Source organism: Belonocnema kinseyi, chromosome 7 (assembly GCF_010883055.1).
Source record: "Belonocnema kinseyi isolate 2016_QV_RU_SX_M_011 chromosome 7, B_treatae_v1, whole genome shotgun sequence".
In the NCBI taxonomy this organism is placed as follows: domain Eukaryota; kingdom Metazoa; phylum Arthropoda; class Insecta; order Hymenoptera; family Cynipidae; genus Belonocnema; species Belonocnema kinseyi.
In genome coordinates this window covers 91406133-91428078 of record NC_046663.1, presented here as the reverse complement: position 1 = coordinate 91428078, position 21946 = coordinate 91406133, and the positions used below count along the sequence as shown (strand labels likewise).

General features: G+C 29.1%; 2 protein-coding genes across 6 annotated transcripts in view; one reads left to right on the top strand and one right to left on the bottom strand.

The window, feature by feature from the left end:
- The window catches only part of LOC117176030 (golgin subfamily B member 1-like), a 30678-nt gene extending 16984 nt beyond the window's left edge, over nt 1-13694 (bottom strand). For both annotated transcript variants that reach the window (XM_033366003.1, XM_033366004.1), the window contains exons 1-5: nt 13581-13694; nt 13170-13261; nt 12931-12992; nt 9291-9876; nt 68-6536 (exon numbers count right to left, since the gene is read on the bottom strand). In XM_033366003.1, coding sequence (XP_033221894.1) covers nt 68-6536; nt 9291-9876; nt 12931-12992; nt 13170-13261; nt 13581-13613 — 7242 coding nt within the window. In that variant the 5' untranslated portion in view covers nt 13614-13694. The remainder of the gene's footprint in view (nt 1-67; nt 6537-9290; nt 9877-12930; nt 12993-13169; nt 13262-13580) is intronic.
- A 2420-nt stretch (nt 13695-16114) lies between these two features.
- Nucleotides 16115-21946, top strand: part of LOC117176018 (optineurin) — a 33813-nt gene continuing 27981 nt past the window's right edge. For all 4 annotated transcript variants that reach the window (XM_033365971.1, XM_033365970.1, XM_033365967.1 and 1 more), the window contains exon 1: nt 16115-16353. The gene's annotated coding sequence lies outside the window, so the exon portion shown is untranslated. The remainder of the gene's footprint in view (nt 16354-21946) is intronic.

Below are 21946 nucleotides of genomic sequence, written 5' to 3'. Positions count from 1 at the left end.
TAAAATTATCCTCATTAAAGATATCGCCGAAACCCGTAATATTACAAAAATATTTTAAAATGCCTACCATCTTTTGCTTTAGCTTCTCCAACTTGCCCTCATACTCGTCATGAATCTCCTTCATTCGTTTTTCAATGTCCACATTGGTCATCTGTTTGCCATCATCCGGCTTTTCTACTTTTTCTGTCTTTTCCAACTGCTGCAACTTTTCCGACATTTCGGTCTTTAAAGCACCAATTTCTGCTTTCAAGCATCGATTTTCCTCGCTCAAATAATCAATTTCTGCCTTTAAATTATTATTTTCCTCCTGAGAAATCTTCAATTCTTCTTTCAAATTTTCTAGTTCAGGTTCAGATTTGACTGGTTGACTTGCTGATAAACTGCTTTTTAATTTCTTCATCTCACTTCTCAACTCGTCCATATTTTTCTCCAACTTTGCATTCCTTTGTCGAACATTATCAAACTTCTCCTTTACATCTTTTTTTTCCTTGGTCAAACTTTGCACTTGTGATTCCAGTTTATCCACATTATCTGGTGAATACTTTGCTTGATTGACCTCCACAGTTTTCTTATATTTATTTGCCATATCTGCAAACACCTTAATTTTTTCTTGCGCCTCCTCAACTTCCTTCATCGCTGAATCAAGCTTTTGCATCTCAGAAATCAAACTCATCTTCTCGTTCTCCAAGTCGAATTCTTCGTCTTTTTCAACATTCCTTATTTTATCCTCAGTCCAAAAGAAAGTTTTCATAGAGATGTCAGTTATAGAAGTCAAACTCTGCAAATAAAGTCGACGATATTCAGAAAGAAGATTTTGTAGAACCGTTTTTTTATTCTGCAGGTCTTTCAATTCATCACAAACTGATTGGTTGATCGCAAATGTATTTTGAATTTTTTCCAAAGCTTGATTCCAATCACGTTCAAGCTGAGTTAATTTAGAGCCAAAATTATTTCTAATTTTCGTTGCTTTATTCAAACTGTCATAAAGAGATTCTTTTTTCTGGATAAGACTTTCCACAAAAATTCTGTGATCTTCTTGTCTGGTTTCCAAATTCGTCTTCTCGTTTTCCAATTTCGAATTTTGTTCTGAGATTTCTGCAACTACTAATTTTAACTTTTTATCCTCCTCGAGACTCGCTTCCAAGTTCTTGCATTTTTGAGAAAGAGAAAATAGAGCTTTCAAAGTCAAGTTGGCTGTATCTACTGAAGCTTGAAGAGCTTTACAAACATGGTTGTTCTCGCTTGAATTTTCATTCTTAAACAAGAGTGATTCATTTTCTCGACTATCATTAGAATCCACACTTAAAATGCTCTCCTGGGGTAAAAATTTGTTTAAATCACTCATGCAAGTTTCTAAAACTCGACAGCCTTCCACGATTTTCAATCTTTCGATCTTCAGCGACTGGAGTTTTTCTTGAACAATATTCGTCTCCTGTTTTTGTGTTTCCAAAAACCTCTGCAATTCGGAAATCTTTTTTTCTTTTTCTTCCTGACATTTTTCCAAATCGTTACACTTTCCTTCCAACTGGTCCTTCTGCTTCGAAATATTTAAAAACTCTTCGCATCTCTTTGTCAAATCTGCGACTTCTTTTTCCTTTTCTTGCAAAATTTTCATTTGGGTTTCCAAATCCAAGTTTTGTCTTGTTTGAACCTCTTGCAAGTTTAAAACCTTTTCATTCAATTTCAACTCTGCCTCGATTTTCTCCTTGTTCAGCGATTCTATTTTCGTTTTTAACACCTGAATCGCATCTTCCTTCAGTTTGATGTCCAAACTCACTTCTTCGAATGAATTTTGAGTATTTAGAAGTCTAATCTCTAAATTTTCGACCAAGCTTTCCATTTTAGCATCTTCTTTCGTTTTTTCATCAACCACATCATCCCTTTGTTGACTCAACTTTTGCAGATCTGAAAGCAAGTTGTCCTTTTCTTTACTACGAGTCTCAAGTTCTTTTGAAATTTCTGAAACTTGAAGTCTCAAGCTAGCGGATTCTTTGCTTAGATTTTCAAAGTTTGACTCCAGTTTTCTTTTCTCTTCTCGTAGGGTTTCGATTTCTTCACTCGCTTCTTGAATCCTTACTTCTTTTTCCTCATTACAAGCTTTCATCGCTTCAAAATCTTCTCTCAGCGATTCCAAATTTTTCACAAGAGTCAAAGTCTTAATTTCCAAATTTGATTTTGTCTCTTCACTCTGTAATAATTTTTCTTCCAAGTCACAAACCGTTGCTCGAGTATTTGTTAAATCAATTTCATTTTGAAGTATTTTGTCAGAGGCTTTTCGATTTTCAGAATCCAAATTCTTACATTTATTCTGCAATCCTTCGTAGTCGGTAGTCATTTTTTCGATTAACTCATCGTACTCGGTTGTCATTTTCTCGGTCAACTCATCGCTCAATTTTTGTTGATTGGTTAATTTTTGTAAAGATTCTTGTTTTGCAGATTCTAATTCTTTCTTTAGTGAATTGATGTTCCCTTCAAATTCTTTAAGCGACTCTTTCGAATTTTCCAATTGCTGAATCTTTTCATTCAATTCTTGTTGAACTTCAGTCAATTCTATCTTCACGGAATCCAATTCTCCATCTAGAGACAATTTGCTCATTTTTAATTCTTCCATGTCGCTTTCGAGAGCTTCAAATTCTCTGATTTTAACTGTCAAGACTCCTTGAACTTTAAAAGATTCTTCTTTGACGGAATTTAATTCAGTTACAATGAAGAAATTGTTCTTCTTGATTTCTTGAATGTTTGATTCCAAATTTTCTACTGTTTGGTTTTTTTGTGATAGTGTTTGTTGAACATTAGACATCTCGCCTCTGATTTGACTCAAATCCTCTTCTAAAGATGATTTATTTGTCTTCAAAGCTGAAATGTCTTCTCTTAAAGTATTTATTTCTTCGTTCCTTTCAGTCAATTGCGTTTGGAATTTTGAGATTTCTTCTTTATTTAAATCCAATTTTTGTTCCAAGGAAGACTTAATTTTTCTCAATTCTTCAATGTCGCTTCCGAAAGCTTCTGCTTCTTCAACTTTATTAAAGAACATCTTCTCTGTTTCTGCCAGTTTTTGTTTGAGAGAATACACTTCCGTTTCAAGGGATAATTTGCTATTTTCTAATTTTTCAATATTCGCTGTTAAATCTTCTAATTTCTCATTTTTCTCGGAGAGGATTTTCTCAATTTTCGACAAACCTTCTTTACCTGATTCCAATTCTTTTCCTAATGAGGAATTAATTCCCTCCATATCCTTGATTTTTTCTTCCAAAGATTCTACATTTTTATTCCTGGAAATTAATTCTTCCTGGGTCGCTCTCAAATCTTCCTTAACGGAATGCAAATCCCCTTCTAATGCTGATTTCTTATTGGTCAAGTCATCAATTTCAGTTTCCAAAACTTTAATCTCTCCTATTTTCTCTCTTAATTCTTGTTGGATATCAAACGATTCCTTGTTATTTGACTTTAATTCCGCTTCTAGCGATGATTTATTTTCTTGCAAATTCTCGACGTTTCTTTTTAAACTCTCAATCGTTTGATTCTTTTCTATTAGTTGTTCTTGAAGAGCAGAAACTTCTTTTTTAGACGAGTCCAATTCAGTTTCTAACGAATATTTGTTACTATTTAATTCTCCGATCATTTCTTCCAAACTCTCCAATGATTTCTTCGTTTCGGATAATTCTTCTTGAGTCAAGGATAATTTTTCCCGAACCGAATTCAATTCTTTTTGCAAAGATAATTTATTTTCCTCGAATTCTTCAATTTTCTTTTCCAAAAAGTTGTTACATTCATTCTTCTCGATTAGACTTGTCTGAAGATTTCTAGATTCAACTTTCAACGATTCCAATTCTTTTTCTAAAGTTGAGTTTAGTTTATTCAAATTTTCAAACTTTTCTTCCAAAGTTTGGATGCTTTTATTTCTATCAAGTAATTCTTCCTGAGTCTCGTTCAAGTTTTGCGTCGCCGAATTTAACTCTCCTTCCAATGATGATTTTTCAGTTTTTAATACTTCCAAGTTAATTTCTTGATCTTTTATAATTTGAATCTTTTGTCTCAAGTCTTGTTGAATATTAAACGAATCTTTTTTAACTGTTTCCAATTCCTCTTCTATCGATGCCTTATTTTCCTGCAAATGTTCAAAGTTTGTCTGCAAATTCTCAAGTGTCTTATACTTTCTTGACAAATCTTCTTCAAGTGTAGAAACTTCGGTTTTAGTGAAAGTTAATTTCTCTTCCAAAGAAGATTTATCACTTTGTAACTCGCTTAGATTTTTTTCCAGAATCTCGATTGATTTCTTCTTCTGGGACAGTTCTTCTTCAGTCATCGACAATTTTTCTTTAAAAGAATCCAATTCTGTCTCCAAACATAATTCATTATTCTTGAATTGCTCAATTTTCTTTTCACAACTGTTGATAAACTCGATTTTTTCCCTTAAATCGCTCTGAAAACTACAATTTTCTCTCTTTGCCGATTCCAATTCTTCTTCAATCAAAGACTTGGATCTCATCAAATCCTGAAATTTTTTTTCCAAAGTGTCTAGATTTTTATTTTTGGAAATTAGCTCTTCTTGAATATTGGCCAAATCTTCCTTGAGTGAATGTAATTCCCCTTCTAATGATGATTTCTCATTTGCCAAATCGTCCATCTCAGATTCCAAAATTTCTATCTTCTCGATTTTACCTCTCAATTCTCCTTGAATATTCAAAGACTCATTCCTACTTGACTTTAATTCGTCTTGCAGGGATAATTTATTTTCTTGCAAATTATCGATGCTTGTCTCCAAAGACTCAATCGTTTCATTCTTCTCTCTTAAATCTTCTTGAAGAGTGGAAACTTGTTTTTTAACCAAAGTCAATTCTTTTACTAAACAAGATTTGTCATTTTGTAACTCTTCTAAATTTTCTTCTAAGCTCTGGATTGATTTATTTTTATTATCCAATTCTTCTCGAGTCCACGACAATTCTTCCTTAACCGAATTCAAATCCTTCTCCAATGATAATTTATTACTCTTAAACTCCTCGATCTGATTCTCCAACAATTCGACAAATTCATTCCTCTCGCACAACTCTTTTTCCAAACTGTTCTTGTTTGTTTTTGTCAACTCTAAATCTTTTTCAGTCGAAGTCAGTATTAATTCCGAATCTCTCAGATTCATTTCTAACTCTTCGACCATCCCATTTTTTGAAAAAAGATCTTCTGTGACTTCAGTCATCTCTTTCTTAATCTCCTCCAATTTTCTTTCCAGCGAATTTCTGTTATCTCTCAACAATCTTAAATCCGATTCTAAAGAGTTTATCAGCTCTGATTTTTCCTTTGATTCGAAATCGAGTTTTTTCATCTCAGCGAGGAACGTTTCTCGTTCCTCCGCGAGTACCCGCAGTTCTCGAATCTCTTGCAAATTCTCTGTAATCTTGATATTCAATTCAGCAAGTTCTCGGTTCCGAGAGTCCATCATTTCCATCATTGCAGCTTTTTCAACTTCGTTTTTTTCATTCACATCTTCCAAACGGTTCATGTCCATTGCCAAGTTTGTTATAGCACGATTCTTCTCTTCACCTTCTTGGGTAAGTTGTACGATAGCAGATTTTTTATTTTCAATCAAAGACTCGAAAGAATCAATGACAATTGTAAAATGCTTGCAAATGTCGACAATATTGGTTTGATCTGGATCAAAATCCTTTTGATTTGTTAGCTGAAGACCTCGAATCATCGGACACTTTAAAGATGCTCTACAATCCTTGATTGTAGATTCATAATCCGATTTTTGTCGTTCAAACTCTGAAATCCGATTGCTCTGTGCTTTGATTTCATCTTTGAGTAGAGCAATCTTTGACTCCAATTCGCCCTTTCTTGCAATTTCGTTATTTAAACAATCTTGCGAGTCGAGCAGTTTATCGTTCAGATCCTCAATCATGATTTTGGCTGCTTCCAATTGTTTTTTCATGGATTGAGCTTCTCTTATCAAAATGTCTTTCTCCTCATCCAGGATTTGTATCCTATCCTTGGAAGCTGAAAGTTCGGATTTAATTTGGAAGAATTCTTCTTCCATTATTTCCATCAGTTTGACTTTCTGTTCGAGATAATTATTAGAGTCTTTCAGCTCTTGACACTCGTGACTGACTGATTCCAAACGATGAGTGACGGACTCGAGTTCGTTTTTGAGTTTAGAGGATTCTTCCTTTGCTTCTTGAAGTTGAATGTCAATGACCGAACTCAGGGCTTCACTTACGTTTAAAGAAGATTGAGTGTGAGCGTTACTGACATTATCGCACTCGAAACTCTCATCGCTGAGAGATAATCTGTTCATCTCTTTAACGTGAGTTCGTAGACCTTCATTTTCCATTCTTAGACAGACTACTTCCCTGTCCTTTAGCTCAATTTCGGTAGATAAGGATTCATAGTTTTTTTGAAAGTATTCGCTCTCTTTAATTAGACATGCACTTTGCCTTTCCAAGGCAGCTAATTTCTTTGATAAGTTGTCTCTTTCGTCCTGCAGCTTCTCGTTCTCTAATTGCAAACTTACGGTGTATTCTTCCAAGTTTTTTATTTCGGCTCTGTGTAAAAAGTTCAGTTTAAATTTAGAGGGACATTTTTTAAGGAGTAGAATCATATCTATTTTAAATCTTTTGGCTCTTTTTGGTTCTTTTGGAAAATTCCATTTCCAAACTCAGAATTTAAATTGTTTTCGAAAATTCTCTATAACATGTCAGAATTATGCAATTCATTTCGAAAAATTCCTTGTTTCAAACCAGAATTCTTGTAGAACATTCCCCGCTTAAAGTCAAAAATTTAATTCTTTTGGCAAATTTGCTTTTCTAGTCTGAAGAGGGTTGCTACAAAATCCCAGATTCGAAATTTCCTGACTTTTTCCCTGACCGGTCTAATTTTTTCTTTAAGGCATAAGAACAACCTTATACTCATGGGATCAATAATTATAGTGCAAAAAATTTTTGTTTTCTAAATTTATTTAAAACATTTTTAGTGACAAGAGACCTACAGAATTTTTCATCGGGCCATTCTTAAACGAAAAATGAAAGACTGAATTTTTCAGTTAAACCAATTAATTGTCAACAACAACAAAAAAGGAATTTTTAACAAAATAGTCAACTAAACGTGTAATATTTTATATTTCTTCCAAAAAATATTTTAATTTTTTAATAAAAAACAGTTGAATTTAAACCAAAAAAATCCACAAATTCGTTGAATCTTCATCCAAAATATACTAACTTTGAAATCAAAATGATGAATTTTCAGAAAAAGAGTTTGATTTTCAACCAAGAAAGAACTTCCAGTTAATAACGAAAAAAATGCATTCAAAATGTGGACCCGAAAATATGAATTTTCTAAAAAAAAAGATGAATTTTCAACCCAAAAATGTAAATTTTCAACTCAAAAAAAGACGAGTTCAAAAAAAATGAATTTCCAATTAAAAAAGATAAATTGTCAAGACAAAATAAAACTTAAATAAAATGGTTAACATTTTCAGTTAGAAAACTAAGTTTTGAACTAAAAAATTTACACATTTTTAACAAAATAGTTCAATTTTGAAACCAAAAGATTAATTTTCTGCCAAATTTTTTTTTAACATAATACATGAATTTTCAACTAAAGAAAAAATCAATTTCTAACCAAAAATAAATCAGTTAAATTTTCAACAACAAAAAAACGAATTATCAACAAAATAGTTCAATTTTTAAGAAACAAAAAATGGATTCTTAACCAAAAAAGACGAAGTTTTAACTCATGAAATTACTTTTCAACTATAAAAGACGGATTTTCAAAAAATATAGGAATTTTTAACTGAGTAAGATGGATTCTCGAAAAAAAGTACAAGTTATTAAAAAAAAAAAAATTTAATCAAAAACAGTTCAGCTCAACCACAAAGGACGAAATTTCAACACAACAGTTGAATATTCAATCGAAAATAATGACTTTTAATAAAATTCTTTTCCTTGACATTCCCTGAAAAGTTTTGAATTTTCTGACTTTCTAGAAATTCCCTGACCTGTGGCAGCCTTTCAGAATTTTAATTCTTCTCGAAAATTTCCTCTTCAAATCAGAATAATAATTTGTTAAAATAATTTTCTAATTCAATATCAGAATTATATATAATATTGCTGTATATGATTTTTTCCGACTCTTTTAGAAAACTCTGAACCAAATCATAATTACAATTCTTTAAAAAAAATCCCCTGTGCAAAGTCAAAACTAATCTTTCTCTCTTTAGTTAAAAACTATAAATATTTATAATTCTAAATAAACACTAATTTAAGAATTTGATTATGCACCGAAATTCACCTACTGGCCCGAACTATAATAAAATACTTTAAATGCCGGAAAAAATTTCCGGCAATTTCCGATTTGCAATTTTTTCCCGGCCATTGAAATTGAAAAGTTCAAACTGTCAAAGCTTAAGATTTTCTAATTTATAGTAATCAAAACTAAACTGTCATTTAAAGTAGCCAAAATTGAACTATTCCAAATGTTCAACTTTCCAAATTAAATTTTTTTTAAATTTTAATTCGAAAACTTTCTATTCAATTTTTAATCAGTTTAAGAATTAACAATTTATTGAATCAAAACCTTCTAAGCTGAATAGGTTTACTTCTAAGGGCTTACAAAAAATGTATCTTAAAATAAAACATATTCTATTAATATTTTTACAAATATTTTTGCTGTTGAAATTAAAATTAATCATAATCTTGTAAACTTTTTTTGTTTTAAATTAAAAATAAAGTGATTCGGCCTCCTTTCAAGGATTGAATTAGAGAAACGAAAAATTAAATCATTTTTCAACTTTGCATTATTATTTTTAATTAAATTCTCTTTGAATAATGTCAGAAAGTTTCGTTTTTTTCTGAAATCTTTATGCAAAAAGAGGAAATGAAATTTGAAAATGAAATTTAGCAAACATAGTTAAATTGTATTAATTATTATCTCGCTCTAAGTGAAAATTACACAAAAAGTCGAATAATTCAGAAAAAACCGCAACTTTCTATTTAAAAAATAATTATTTAATTGTATTCTATGGCTCCTACTATTGACAATTTTGAATAATATTTACAAAAACATTTTTTTTTCTTATGGGAAATACGTGTTAATGTTAATGTTGTTTGTGGAACATCTAAACATAATTTTTTTTAACTTATTTTTTGTCTGGATTCAAAAAAAAATTAAGGGACGATATGGATGAATACTTGAAAAAGAAAATTGAATCACCCTATTCACAACCATTAATTTTTCCAATTCTTTTTCGATTTTTTTTCAACTCGTTTATTAACTAAGTATTAAACCCTTTAAAAAAGTACCTGTAGACATCTTCCATCGTCTTGTCGCTTTTTTTACACGATTGTGGAGTCGCTGGCTTCATCATTTCCGCCCTAAGAGACTTGAGTTCCTTCTCCCTATCCTGCAACTTTCTCTGGAGTTTCTGTGCCTTTTCCTGCTGAATTCTTAAATCTTCCATCAGGTCAATTTTCTCACAGCGTTCCAGTTCCAGATCTGATTTTAATTTCCGTAACTCCCGAGTTCTGTCACTCATTATTCTATGACTCTGGGCAGATCGCGCAGCAGGTGAATTAAAAAATTCCTTGAGTGGGCGAGCTTTTGGTGTCAGAAAAGGAGTTTTTGGATCCGAGAGATTGGCGATTTCCGAATCACTGAGTTCCGAGATAACAGAGCTCAAATACTGTTTTGTGATACTTCTCCCTTGGGGAAGTGCACTTTCCAGAAACATCTTAATCTTGACTTGAGTCTCGTGATGCAGTTTTGCACACATCGGTTTGTGGAAAGTTGGTTCTTGAGACGTTCGTAATAATAAAAGAGAGGCGACGAGCACGCTGTCCAAAAGCCACTCTTCGCAATCGGATTTGGATAAAAAATCTGGATATTCATCTGGCGAGAAAAATAGAGTTAATTCTATTTTCTGGTGGCGAATAAAAATTTTAGTGACATGATTCTCACAGTATTTTTCAACTCAAAAAGATCAATTTTAAACCAAAAATGGGAGTATTGAATTATCAGTTAAAACAATTTTCAACCAAGAAAAAAGGTATATTCAACAAAATAGTTAATTTTTCATCCAAAATTATGAACCATCGATAAAAAATTAATTTTTAACAACAATTTTAACAGTTGATATTACCATTACAAAATATTTTGTTTTAAAATGAGCAATTTTCAACAAAAGAATTCGATTATCAACGAAAGAAATGAATTTTTAACTAAAATTCTAAATCTTCGACCTAAATTTTTTTTTAACCAGATGTTTAATTTCCAAGCCAAAAGATGAACTTTCTACAAAAAAGACAAATTTTTAAGAAAATATATGAATTTTCAAACGAGAAACAAATAAAAATTCATTTAATGAGATTGCTTTTCTACCAAAAAGACGAATTTGTAACATTATAGTTGAATTTTCATCCGAAAAAGATAAATTATCAATTTAACATACAATAGTAACATTTTCAGAAAAAAAATTAATTTCAATTAAAAAATCAAAAACTAATTTTTAACTAGAGGAATGAGTTTTATATCAGAACAGATGCATTTTTAACAAAATACATGAAGCTTTAAAGGAATTTCCGATCTAGTAGATGAATTTTCAAACAAGAAAATAAATTATAAACCAAAAAGATTAGTTAGTCACCAAGAAGATTGATATTCTACCACAAAAGATGAATTTTCAACTTTCAAAAAAAAAAAAAGATAAATTCACAAAGAAAATGTAATAGTTGATATTTCAATATCACCATGTTTAATTAAAAATCAAAAAATAGTTAAATTTAACAAAAAAGACGAATTTTCAACAAATTAGTTGAATCCTTAACAGAAGCAGGCTAATTTTGAAACCAAAGTGAGCAATTTTTAACAAAAGAGTTGAACTTTTTACTAAGATTTAACAAAAAATGTTCAACGAAATACGTACATTTTTAACCAAAAACAGAATATTTGCATTTTCAGAAGAAAAAAATTGATTTTCACAACAAAAATACGAATTTTCAACAGCATAGTTAAGTTTCCAACCCAACAGATAAAGTTTCAACTAATGAAATTAATATTCTACCAAAAAGACGAATTTGCAACAAAATGTTTAAATTTTCAAATTAAAATATAATAATTTTCATCCAACAAATGAATTTGCCAACACGAAAATTAAATTTCTATCAAAAAAGATAAACATTTATAGTTTCAACTAATGAGATTAATTTCCTACCAAAAAGACAAATTTCCAACATAATAATTGAATTTTTGCCAAAACATTAATTTACAACCAAATAAAATAAACGTTCATCGAATAGTTAAAATGTCAACGAAATATAAGAATTTGCCAACGAGAAGATTAACATTCTACCACAAAACAATAATTTTCAACCAATTAGTTGAATTTTCAGCTGAAGATATATTTTCAACAAAACAATGAATATTTATATTAACAGTAAAAAAATGAAAAAAGAATTGTAATAGAATATTAATATTGGAAATTAAAAAATAGGGTTTTTAAACTAAAATGATGAATCTTTAACCAACAATAAAAAGAATTTTTCACAAATTAGTTCAACTTTCTAGTAGTGGAATTATTATTTTTTTAAATCACAAACAAATGTAATAATTCATATTTCAATGCCAAGAAATTTAATTTTAAACAAAAAACAGTTAAATTCAATTTAAAAAAATAAATAAAAAAATTGAATCCTCAACCAAGACAGACTAACTTCAGTCAAACAATTGTGATTTTTAACCTTGAAAGATGAATTTTCGAACAAAAAGATGAATTAATCGCCAAAAAGATATTATTGAGATGAAATTTCTAATAAAATATATGAATTTACAACCCAAAAAGATGAAATTTCAACTAAAATTATAAATAAGTCATTAAGAAGATTAATATTCTACCAGTTTTGATTTTTTACCTAGAAAGATGAAATTTCTACCAAAATAGATGAATCTTCAAAAAAAATTCAACAAATTAGTTGAATATTCAACAAGAGATAAATTTTTAACGAAGAAAGACGAGTTTTCAACAACATGAATAAATTTTTCACTGAAAAATACAAATTATTAAACCAAAAATGGAAGTTACATTTTCAGTTAAAAAAATTTTAATTAAAAAACGAATTTTTAACCTAATAGTTAGATCTTTAGTCAAAAGAAATTAGGTTTTAACTAAAATGATAAATCTTCAACAAAAACAGAACTTTTAACCAATAAGGTTTATTTTCAACTCAAAAGATTGATTGATTTCATTCCAAAATAGAATAGCTGAATTTGTAGTTAAAAATTACTTTTCATAGAAAAAACATACGAAGTTTCATCAAACTTGTACAAATTTTAACAAAATAGATACAATTTCATCTATTGAAATTACTTTTCTACCAAACAGATGAATTTGCAAGAAAATAATTGAATTTTCAACGTAGAATCGTTAAATTTTCAGTAAAAAATTTAATTTGCAATCACAAAAAAACTAATTTTCAATCAAGAAAATGAATTTTCAATCAAAAGGATAAATTAGCCAAGAAGATTATTATTCTACCACAAAAGGTTAATTTTCAACAAATTTGTTGTATTTCCAACTAAAGAAGATTTATTTTCAACTAATGATGTAATAGTTTTCATAGTTACCAAAATATTCTTTTTTTTTAAATTCAACAATTCATATAAATATTTAAAAAATGTAATTTTTAACCAAAAACAGTTCAACTCAACCAAAAACAATGAATTAAAAAAAAGTGCAATTTTCGAAACAAAATAACAAAATTAACTTCAACTTTAGTTTATCGAAAATTCCCTGACTATTTCAGGTTTTCCCTGGCCAGTTTTAAATTCCCTTTCTTTTAGAATTGCCTGTCCTGTAGAAATTCTGTGTTATTTTTAAATTGTTGCAAAAAATAAATTAATTTAAGTTTCAAAGAAAAATCTTGAAAAAAATGTTTACTTGGTAAATACCTTGAATGAAGTCTTGCAATAATTCTTTCTCGGTTCTGTTGTTTACTTGTGGCTTCCAAGAACTGTATAATTAAATAAACGTATACATATTATTGTTAAAATATAAATAATTAAACAGTATTTTATAATAAAATAAATGGTCGAAGTCACTTGTAAGAATATCATTATTCGAATAGAAAATGATATTATGACTTAATTAAGAAAGTTAAACCTAAAGCTTGTCAAATCATAAACAATACCTTATCGAATGGATAATCCTGCTAAAAATTGGACTTTCATCAAGTTCCTTCGGCTCTTTGACAGTGGATTCGGATACACCCAGGCAGTTTATCTACGGCCCGAACAGTGAAAATTATTTCTATAAAATCCATTACAGTTTTCACAGATGTATCCTCCGATTGCAAACCAATCGACTTTTCATAATTTGACTTTTCATAAACTTAAAACTAACCTATTGTGACACTTTTTGCATCAGTTTCCACAAATAATTGAACAAACGGATAAAGAGGTGTTAAAGCTACTGATTTTAATCATGTTTTGCAATAAATTCTAAAAGAGAGATAATGTACAGTTTACGGCATGTCAACAAGGTAAACACAAGGAATTTTGCGGACAAATTTCGGTCACTTCACTCAATTTTCAAAACTCACCCATTCTAAAATAGTTTGGGACCACTGCGTCATTATTGGAAGACAAACATCTGATATTTACATTAAAAAATACAAAATATACAAGGTAACGCCGATAGTGTCAACTGAATCGCAGTCTACCGTTAAAAAGCTTCACCGTTTCGATTCAAAACAATAATGCGTGTTTTTATTGGATGTCGTCAAAGACGCCATTACCTCGTGCTGATTAGCGGAATTAGAACCGCCAAATTTCAAACGGAAATAATGAAGAGAATGAAAGAAGACATTACATTTAGAAATTTACTGAAAAATTAAGAACATCACATTAAAAAGAAAAAAATGTTGCTTAATCCAACTGGAAAAACTTAAATGTAAACATTCAAAAACTTTTTTCACACCTCCCTGTCTTCGTCACATATCATCAAAGATTTACCTTTGACTTAAAGTTTCAACTCAACATTTTTTCTTCGATTTAATTTAAAAAGTCTTTCAAAAGAAGTAAGATAGGATGATTTTAGACGAACATAGGATAATTATGGGGGAATGTATATTTTTAAATTGAATTAATATATAAGTACCACACTAAATTCAATATGCATATGAAATTCTTAAGATTCATTTATGACTTTTCAACCTACAAAAATAAAGTTTCAACAAAATAGTTCAAGCTAAAACAATCAAGCTAAAACAAAACGCGTTTTGAAAAATTAACACAAATTTTTTACTCGTATTTTTAATCAGAATTTTGTGAATTTTGTTGCATCGTCAATCTCTCTTATCTTTATCATGCCACACACACATACACACATGTGATAATGTAAATGTTCACACTTTTAGTTTAAAAACGTACTTTTTAAAGTATTTTTTACTTATAATCACGGGAAAGTAAAAGAGTTTGACATACAGTAAACAAAACTTTGTTATTAAAAATGCTGAAATGTGTGATTGTCGGGTGCAAATATATATATATGTACATCTTTGTCCATAAAAATTGCTTCATCCTTTCACGAGAAAAATGCCTTTTTCAATTTTCTTCCACCCTCATACCTTCCCAAAAAGTGAAATTTGCTTTAAAAAATCCGCCCGCCGTGCGGGCACATTCTCGTTGCGCGCGGCTCGCTTCGCTCGTAAGTTTGAGCGCGCCTAAGGTGCGCAACTGTTGGTTATCGCGCTCGATAATGCATTTACCTCGAGCTCCGCGCTCGGTCTATGTATATTCCTCACAATTGTGCACACATTTTTTTAAACTAAAGGTGAAAGCATCGACAACAGTAACTTGATGATACTGAATTCTCTTTGTTAAAGCTCCTTTCCGCTTTAACAATTATTGTCTACTCATATTTTCACCTGTTTTCCGTAGTTGAACCACAACATGTAATTTTTGATTTTTCATTATTTTTTTATGCTGTCAAAATTTTAATTGTCGATATTTCAAGAAAATTCAAAAATTTGTTATGCTAATCTTGTAGGGAATTCCAAAAGCAACAATTTTCCTCTTTTGACTCTGGTAAATTTTGGTTTTATCAAAATAGGCAATTAGGATAAATTAGTCTTAAAAATATTCAAAATGTGCTCAGTTTTGAATTTTTTATCCAAAATAGCTGGATAACTAACCTAACTGTCATTTGACAGAAACTGGAGGGGGGGTGGGTGGGTCAAATTTGACACAAATCTAATACCTTCTCTGATGAGAATGTAAAAATAAATATTTAAGAAAGGGAAATATTCACTTGTAAAATAAAACCACTAATTACGATTTTTCCAAACATTTCAAAAATTGTGAGGTCACATTCTGCCCCCCCCCCCTTCGCCATCAATGTCTAGTAATTGCGCATTATTTATTTCTTTAAATTTGGTGCCAATCTACCAGTTTCCGGTTCATAACATATGCGCAGATCCCATTTCCAGAAACTGCATCAATTTTACTCCGAATATTTATATTTCAACGTTTATAGTCAAAATGATGCAAAAACGGTAACTTTGTAATATGTACATTGAAAGTTTTCGTTATCAAAGTAACTTTTGAATAAGAATTAAAGAATATTCTGCCAGAAATACAACATAAAGTTGAAAAAGCGTCGCGTCGACAATCGAATTGGGTACCATTGTGGTGCCTATTTAAAATGATTAATTTTCTGTCATAAATTGCATAAAGGGATTAAAAGTGATTTTAAATTCATGTATGTGATCGAAAAAGTTTTCCTCCCTTTAAATTAAAAATTGTTTATTTATTTTACAGGGTATTATCAAATAATTATTTTATATTTCACTTTCGCAAATAATTTTTTTGGATATTCAATCATTTTAAAAAAGCGCGCCAACAATAATCAATCCGAATTTAGACGCGACGCATGAGCAGTTCGGATAGATACCAGATTGGAGCACTACTCCCAGCTGAGATTCCGAGAGCCATTGAAGTCAAGCGTTCGAGGGAACACACGGAAAAGTAGCCAATCAGTGTTGGCATTTAGAAAATTAAAATTTTTCCCTACTGGGTGGGAGCAAAGATAAATATCTTTGGTGGGAGTGTCTGTGAGCCTGTGTCGTGTTGCCTTAGAACGCGTGTTTACGTTTGTGTTTCTCTATTCTTTGGCTTACGGCTCTTCCGCCTCTTGCTCTTCTGCGCGTTAGCCGTGTCCACTGGGCAGCTGATTTCGTGTTCAGTCGTGTTTGTTTTGACTCAATATAAATAAAAAGTATCGTTCAATATTGTTCTGATGACGTTTTACTGGAAAATATCAACTGCGCTTGATTGAATTGATTTCTTGATCGAGGTGCTGCATGCACAGTAAAGGTAAGCGAAATAATGGTATGCCATGCATTTGATATGTGCTTATCAGTGTCTCCAATTTCTCTAGCTAGCATTTCAAACTTCTATTTTGTGCTTTTTCTTTCTATAAAATTGTCAACTGAATAATATAGGCTGAATTTCAGCAGTTTAAATTTTAATTAAGAAATCCTGACAGGAGATGAGCATATGTTTTTCTATGTTGTTAAAGGGGCAGCGAGTTTCTTGCTTAAAATAGAATTACGTTAATACGTATATGCAAGCTTTCTTTTATATTTAAATTGTGCATCAGAGTTGTATAGGCGAATACAAAGCAGTTTTTTTAGGTTAGAGCGTTTATAATAGGCTGTGGCTACGGGTACCAAAATTTCGGTACAAATAGCCGGATTTTTTGATGCAAATAGAACTGGCCTTCAAAATTAAAATAAACATTACAGGTCTTTCATTTCACCACTGCTCTTACAAGTTGCATAATTGATTACAATTTATCAATAACAATTTTCATATTACTTTTGAAAAACCTCAAAAATGTTTTTAAACAAATATTATTTAGTTAGAATTTATTTTGCAAACTCTATACGTTTGATGATAAAATACTGCCTTTTATTTGATCTTAAAAATCTAAATGAATTTTCTTAGTAGTTGATAACAAAAAAATACAGACTGAAAAAAAAACAAAATTATCCAGTTAATAAAAAGTGCATGGTGCCAAGTTCGATTAATGCATATCCTGAAACTATTGTTTGCGGGAAATTTGTTCGAACCCACGCAAAAAACGCATTTATTAATGTGTTACAAAAAAAGAAGATATTTATAGGTTTAATAAGCGGCCCATGAAACTGAACAAGTATTTTCCATGATAAAAAAATACAAATGAATATGTAATTATTTTTAAAATATCACCCCATAAGTATGTTTTATATTATAGTATTGTCAAGTCAACGATTCCCTAACCAGCAAGCTACGAGTTAAATTTGAATGGGTTATGACTGAGATATTTTAATATATGTCTCCCCATTAGTCATTAAAATAAATATTTTGATTCCTCGAAGTACAAATTATCTCACAAGTTAATTTTATCATGATTGATTTTTCATAAGATTTTTAATTGTAGATAAGCAAGTGTTACAACTGATAATTAAATATAGTCATAAAGACGCAGTTCTTTCTGAATTTTTAAATTTATTTTCAACTGCTCAGTTAGATCGAGGCGATGAATTAAATTTAACCAAAATTATTTTTTTGACAATATATTATTATTTAGAATACAATTTTTTTTAAATTCAAATAATATTCTATTCGAATAATGTTAGAAAGTTGCGTTTGTCTTAATTTTTCAACTATTTGTCTACTTTCCATTTAGTGAGATGGTGATTAATTCAAGTTAACAAGTGTAATTTTTTAAACAATTTATTGTTGTTTATAACTATCTTCGCTTAGAGTAATGTTACAAAGCTGCGAATTTTTCGTAATTTTTAAACTTTTTTCTACTTTTTACATAGAGTATGAAAATAATTAATGAAATTTAACGAACATAATTGTTTGCATAAATTAGTATTATATATACCTATCTTCTGATACAGTCTGAGGGTTGATATTAAACATTTAAAAAATCTCGTTTCTTTTAAATTATTCTGTAAATTTACACTACTTTTGTTTTTCTCTAAACTGATTAAGAGATTAAAAATGATTTTAATCTAAAATATAATGCTTTGATAACGAATAATAATTTCATTGTTTCTGGTTTAGGGAAATCCAAAATATTTTTTGTGTATTTGCAAATAATCTTACTCAAACGAAGATTGTCTATTTATTCTGGAAAAATCCCAAGTCTAATAAGAAATTTGGGTTTAGGGTTCGATGGATGTCATTACAAATAAAATGTCGGTGTTGTAGCTTATTTAGGACCTTAGGCTTAGGCATTAGAGATTCGAGCAAGTGTGGAAAAGCGGCTTACGTTCATCTCGCCCACGCAGATGTTCTAAGTGTAGGGACTGTAGAGCTCTCGTGATTTAGAAGAACAATGTTAAATGCAAAAATCGAATAATGTGTTTTTAATATCGTTTGAATCGTAAAAAATACACCTGATTATCCAAATAATTTTTTTTAATTGATATTAACTAAGCATAATTATTGCATAGTTTTTGGATGACGAAGAAGACATTGCAAAATGCAAAACTGATATTGAAAGTCTATTTCTTATAATTAATAACGATATTGATGTGACAAGAAGTTGTATTGTTAAAAAGTGTAATAGGTTACAAAAAATGTTTTTAAACCATTTTAGTCATAATTTATTTGAATTTATGTTAAATTTAATATTTAGTTTGATGTAAAACTTAGTCATTTATTTCAGACTTGATATTATAAAAAATCTATTTTGTAATCATTCATTTGCTAAAATCTCTTTAATTATAGTCTAAATATATTTTAGATGTTTTCATTTTTAATCGATAATTTCAAGTTTTTTTTATGCTAATACATGCGGAATTTATATACATTTAATAAATAAGCATGTATAAATTTCGTATTATTCGTTACTCATGAAATTTAATAAGATATATAACATTTGTATCTGTATTTTCAGTTAAAAGACGGTCGGTTTTCAATTTACTATTATCTATACTTTATTATATTTATAATTGATTATTTATTACTATTATTAGCTTTAAATTTAAGTGTTTTAAATTGCAAATCGTTAAAATTGAACAATTTTTCACTGTAAGTAAACAAAAATTGAATTATTCGAAAAAAATGTTCCAAATTACATTACTTTAAAAAATAATTTTGTAACAATTGAATAATTTGTAATTAGAAATATTTAACATTTGAGAATTCTTAATTGTAACTGTTCAAAGCCGCAGAACTTTGAGTTGCAAAACGTTAAAAATTTAAGACATTTAAACTGCAAATTGTTTGTTAGATTGTCGAATTTGAATTATAACCTTAAAAATTGTAGAAGTTTTGATTGTAAATCTTTAAAAAAATTTGCGAGTTTTAAGTTTTGCAATTAAAAATGCTGTCAATTTAATGATTTGCATTTCAAATTTCATGAATTGGAAAGATTTAGAATTGAAAAGTCCTGATTTTTGATTTTCAAAATCATCACAATTTAAGAATTGTTATTTATATATATCTTTAAAAATTAAAGAGTTTTCAGTTGTAAATCTTAAAAATCGAGCAATTCCAACAAAAATTTCCAAATTAGATACCTTTGAGATTTATTTCTTGAAAATTGAACCATTTATAATTAGAAATATTTAACATTCAAGAATTGTCAATTGTAACTCTTCAAAATTGTAGAACTTTGAATTGTAAATCTTTTGTAATTGAAGACTATTTAATTTTGGAAATTTACAATTAAAAATTTCAAAATTGTTAATAATAATATAAATAGGCTGTATCTAGTTGTCCCGAAAAATCGGGGAGTTGGAAAAGGGTATGGAATAATACCGAATTTAATTTTAAGACAGTATGAAACCTACTTTATGTCAGCAAGGCGATGTGAAAATATATTCTGATTAGGAATTTCCTGACGCAGGCAGTCACTCTGCAAGCTCAAGTCGCAGAATTAGTCACCACTCAAATATGTTGTTTTTTTTTAATAGAATAAGATGATACGCATTTTACCGATTTCCTGGACAATTTTTTTTTGACACATTTATGAATATTTGGATTTTAAACATTCAAAACGCGGATGATCTAAAAACGTTCCTAATTTTGGTTAAAAGTGTTATTTATTTTTTTATATAAAACAATGATAGCTGAAAACTAACTTATTGTAGCTATCTTTATCCTCAAAATAAATAGAGATAAAATTATTATGTTACAATAAGAGCGATTAATAACTAGCTTGTTTTTCATTCCAAATTTCTTCTTTATCATGTGATTTTTTGTGTCGTAGGAAGTACAAGAAATTGAGCTTATGCATGTTTTTCTATTTTAAAATAATAACTTTTTCTCTTTTCATCTGCTAATTTTTAATATTTTTTATTCGGAAAAATTAGTATTATAAAATGTAAAAGCTCACAATTTGGAAAAATTTGGACACTTTGATATTGGATTTTTTCCAAATTCGAACGATGAAAAATAAATATAAAATTTCAGGTTTCCAATTTTAAATGCTTCTAAATTAGAAGGCTTTCAAAAGAGCAATATTTTAAAGTTATAACGCTTTAAAATGTAATCAATTTTTATATGTAACCATTTTCAATTTTGGAAAATTTGTGTGAACATTTTTTTAAATGACTAAAGTAAAAAATTATGGTTTTAACAAAATTCTTATTCAGATGCAAAAAAATGAGAATGACAACTGGATATGGACCAAAAATGAAATTTTACAGGGCGAACAAAAAGTTATGTACGATAGATTTTCAAATATTACATTTTGATAAAATCATAAAAGCACGTATTTTCCAAGAACTCTACATGAAAGGTGTAAAAACATTAAGAAAAAAATTTTGAGACTATAGACCAAAAAATAAAATCATTTGGAACATTTATTATAAATTATAAAAATTATTTTTTTAATTTTCTGCAGTTTAAAACACTCCTTTCAAGTGAAAGGAGAAAATTATTTTGGCATATTTTTAATATGTATTGATAAACACAGTAATAAATTATTTGAGATGGTTAAAATGAGAATTTCCAAAAATCGATCCTTATCTGCAGTACGCTAATCAAGAAAGCTTCTTATATTTTTCAAAGCAAAATTTTGTATAAAAAACTAAGTTGCTCCAGTTTTATACGAAAATTCGGCTTACTTTTTGGCGGGCAGTTCAAATAGAAGTACTGTCATCTTTATTCAAATGTTGATGTTATTATTTATTGTCTTGATTAAAGTGAATAATTATATTAATATTACATTATATGATTATTTAATAATAATACTTGAATATTAAAAATACTTTTTAAAATATTGTTTTGAGTTACAAACCCAAAAAATATGAAATTATATGTAGCCTAAGAACGAACTAGTATACAAATTCATTTTTCCTCGAAATTTAAATCATGGAATTGTTAATATTGCACTGCAATTGAAATATTACGATTATTACATTGATTGAATAAAATAATTTTATTGAAAAGTAAGGTTTTTCACAGTCGATGGAATTGAAAAGCTTGATGATTTTGATCTTTTAATATTGGTGTAAATTGGAAATCGTTTTTACTATAGTTTCAAATTTCAAAAACGTATTGGCACATGCAGTAATTAGGCAAATTAATAGTCTTAAATAATTGTGTATTATCGTTTAAAATTTTATGACGAATGTTTAAAAAAGTACAAATTTCCTAATTCGTCTATAATTATAAGTAAAGTTAAACGGCTTTATTTAAGAAAAGGGAAAATTCGAATATAAATTTAATTAATACTTTGTGTGCTATATTAATATAAAAATTAATAAAAATAGAACAGACTGCCTTTTTGTCTGCATTTTTAATAACAACTTTTTGTTTACTGGATGTCAAACTCTTTTACTTTCCCGTTATTATAAGTAAAAGTACTTAACAACGTATGTTTTTAAACTAAAAGTGTAAATATTTACATTATCACATGCATTTGCGCAGCTAGTCAGCCCAATGCACAGCCAACGCCACC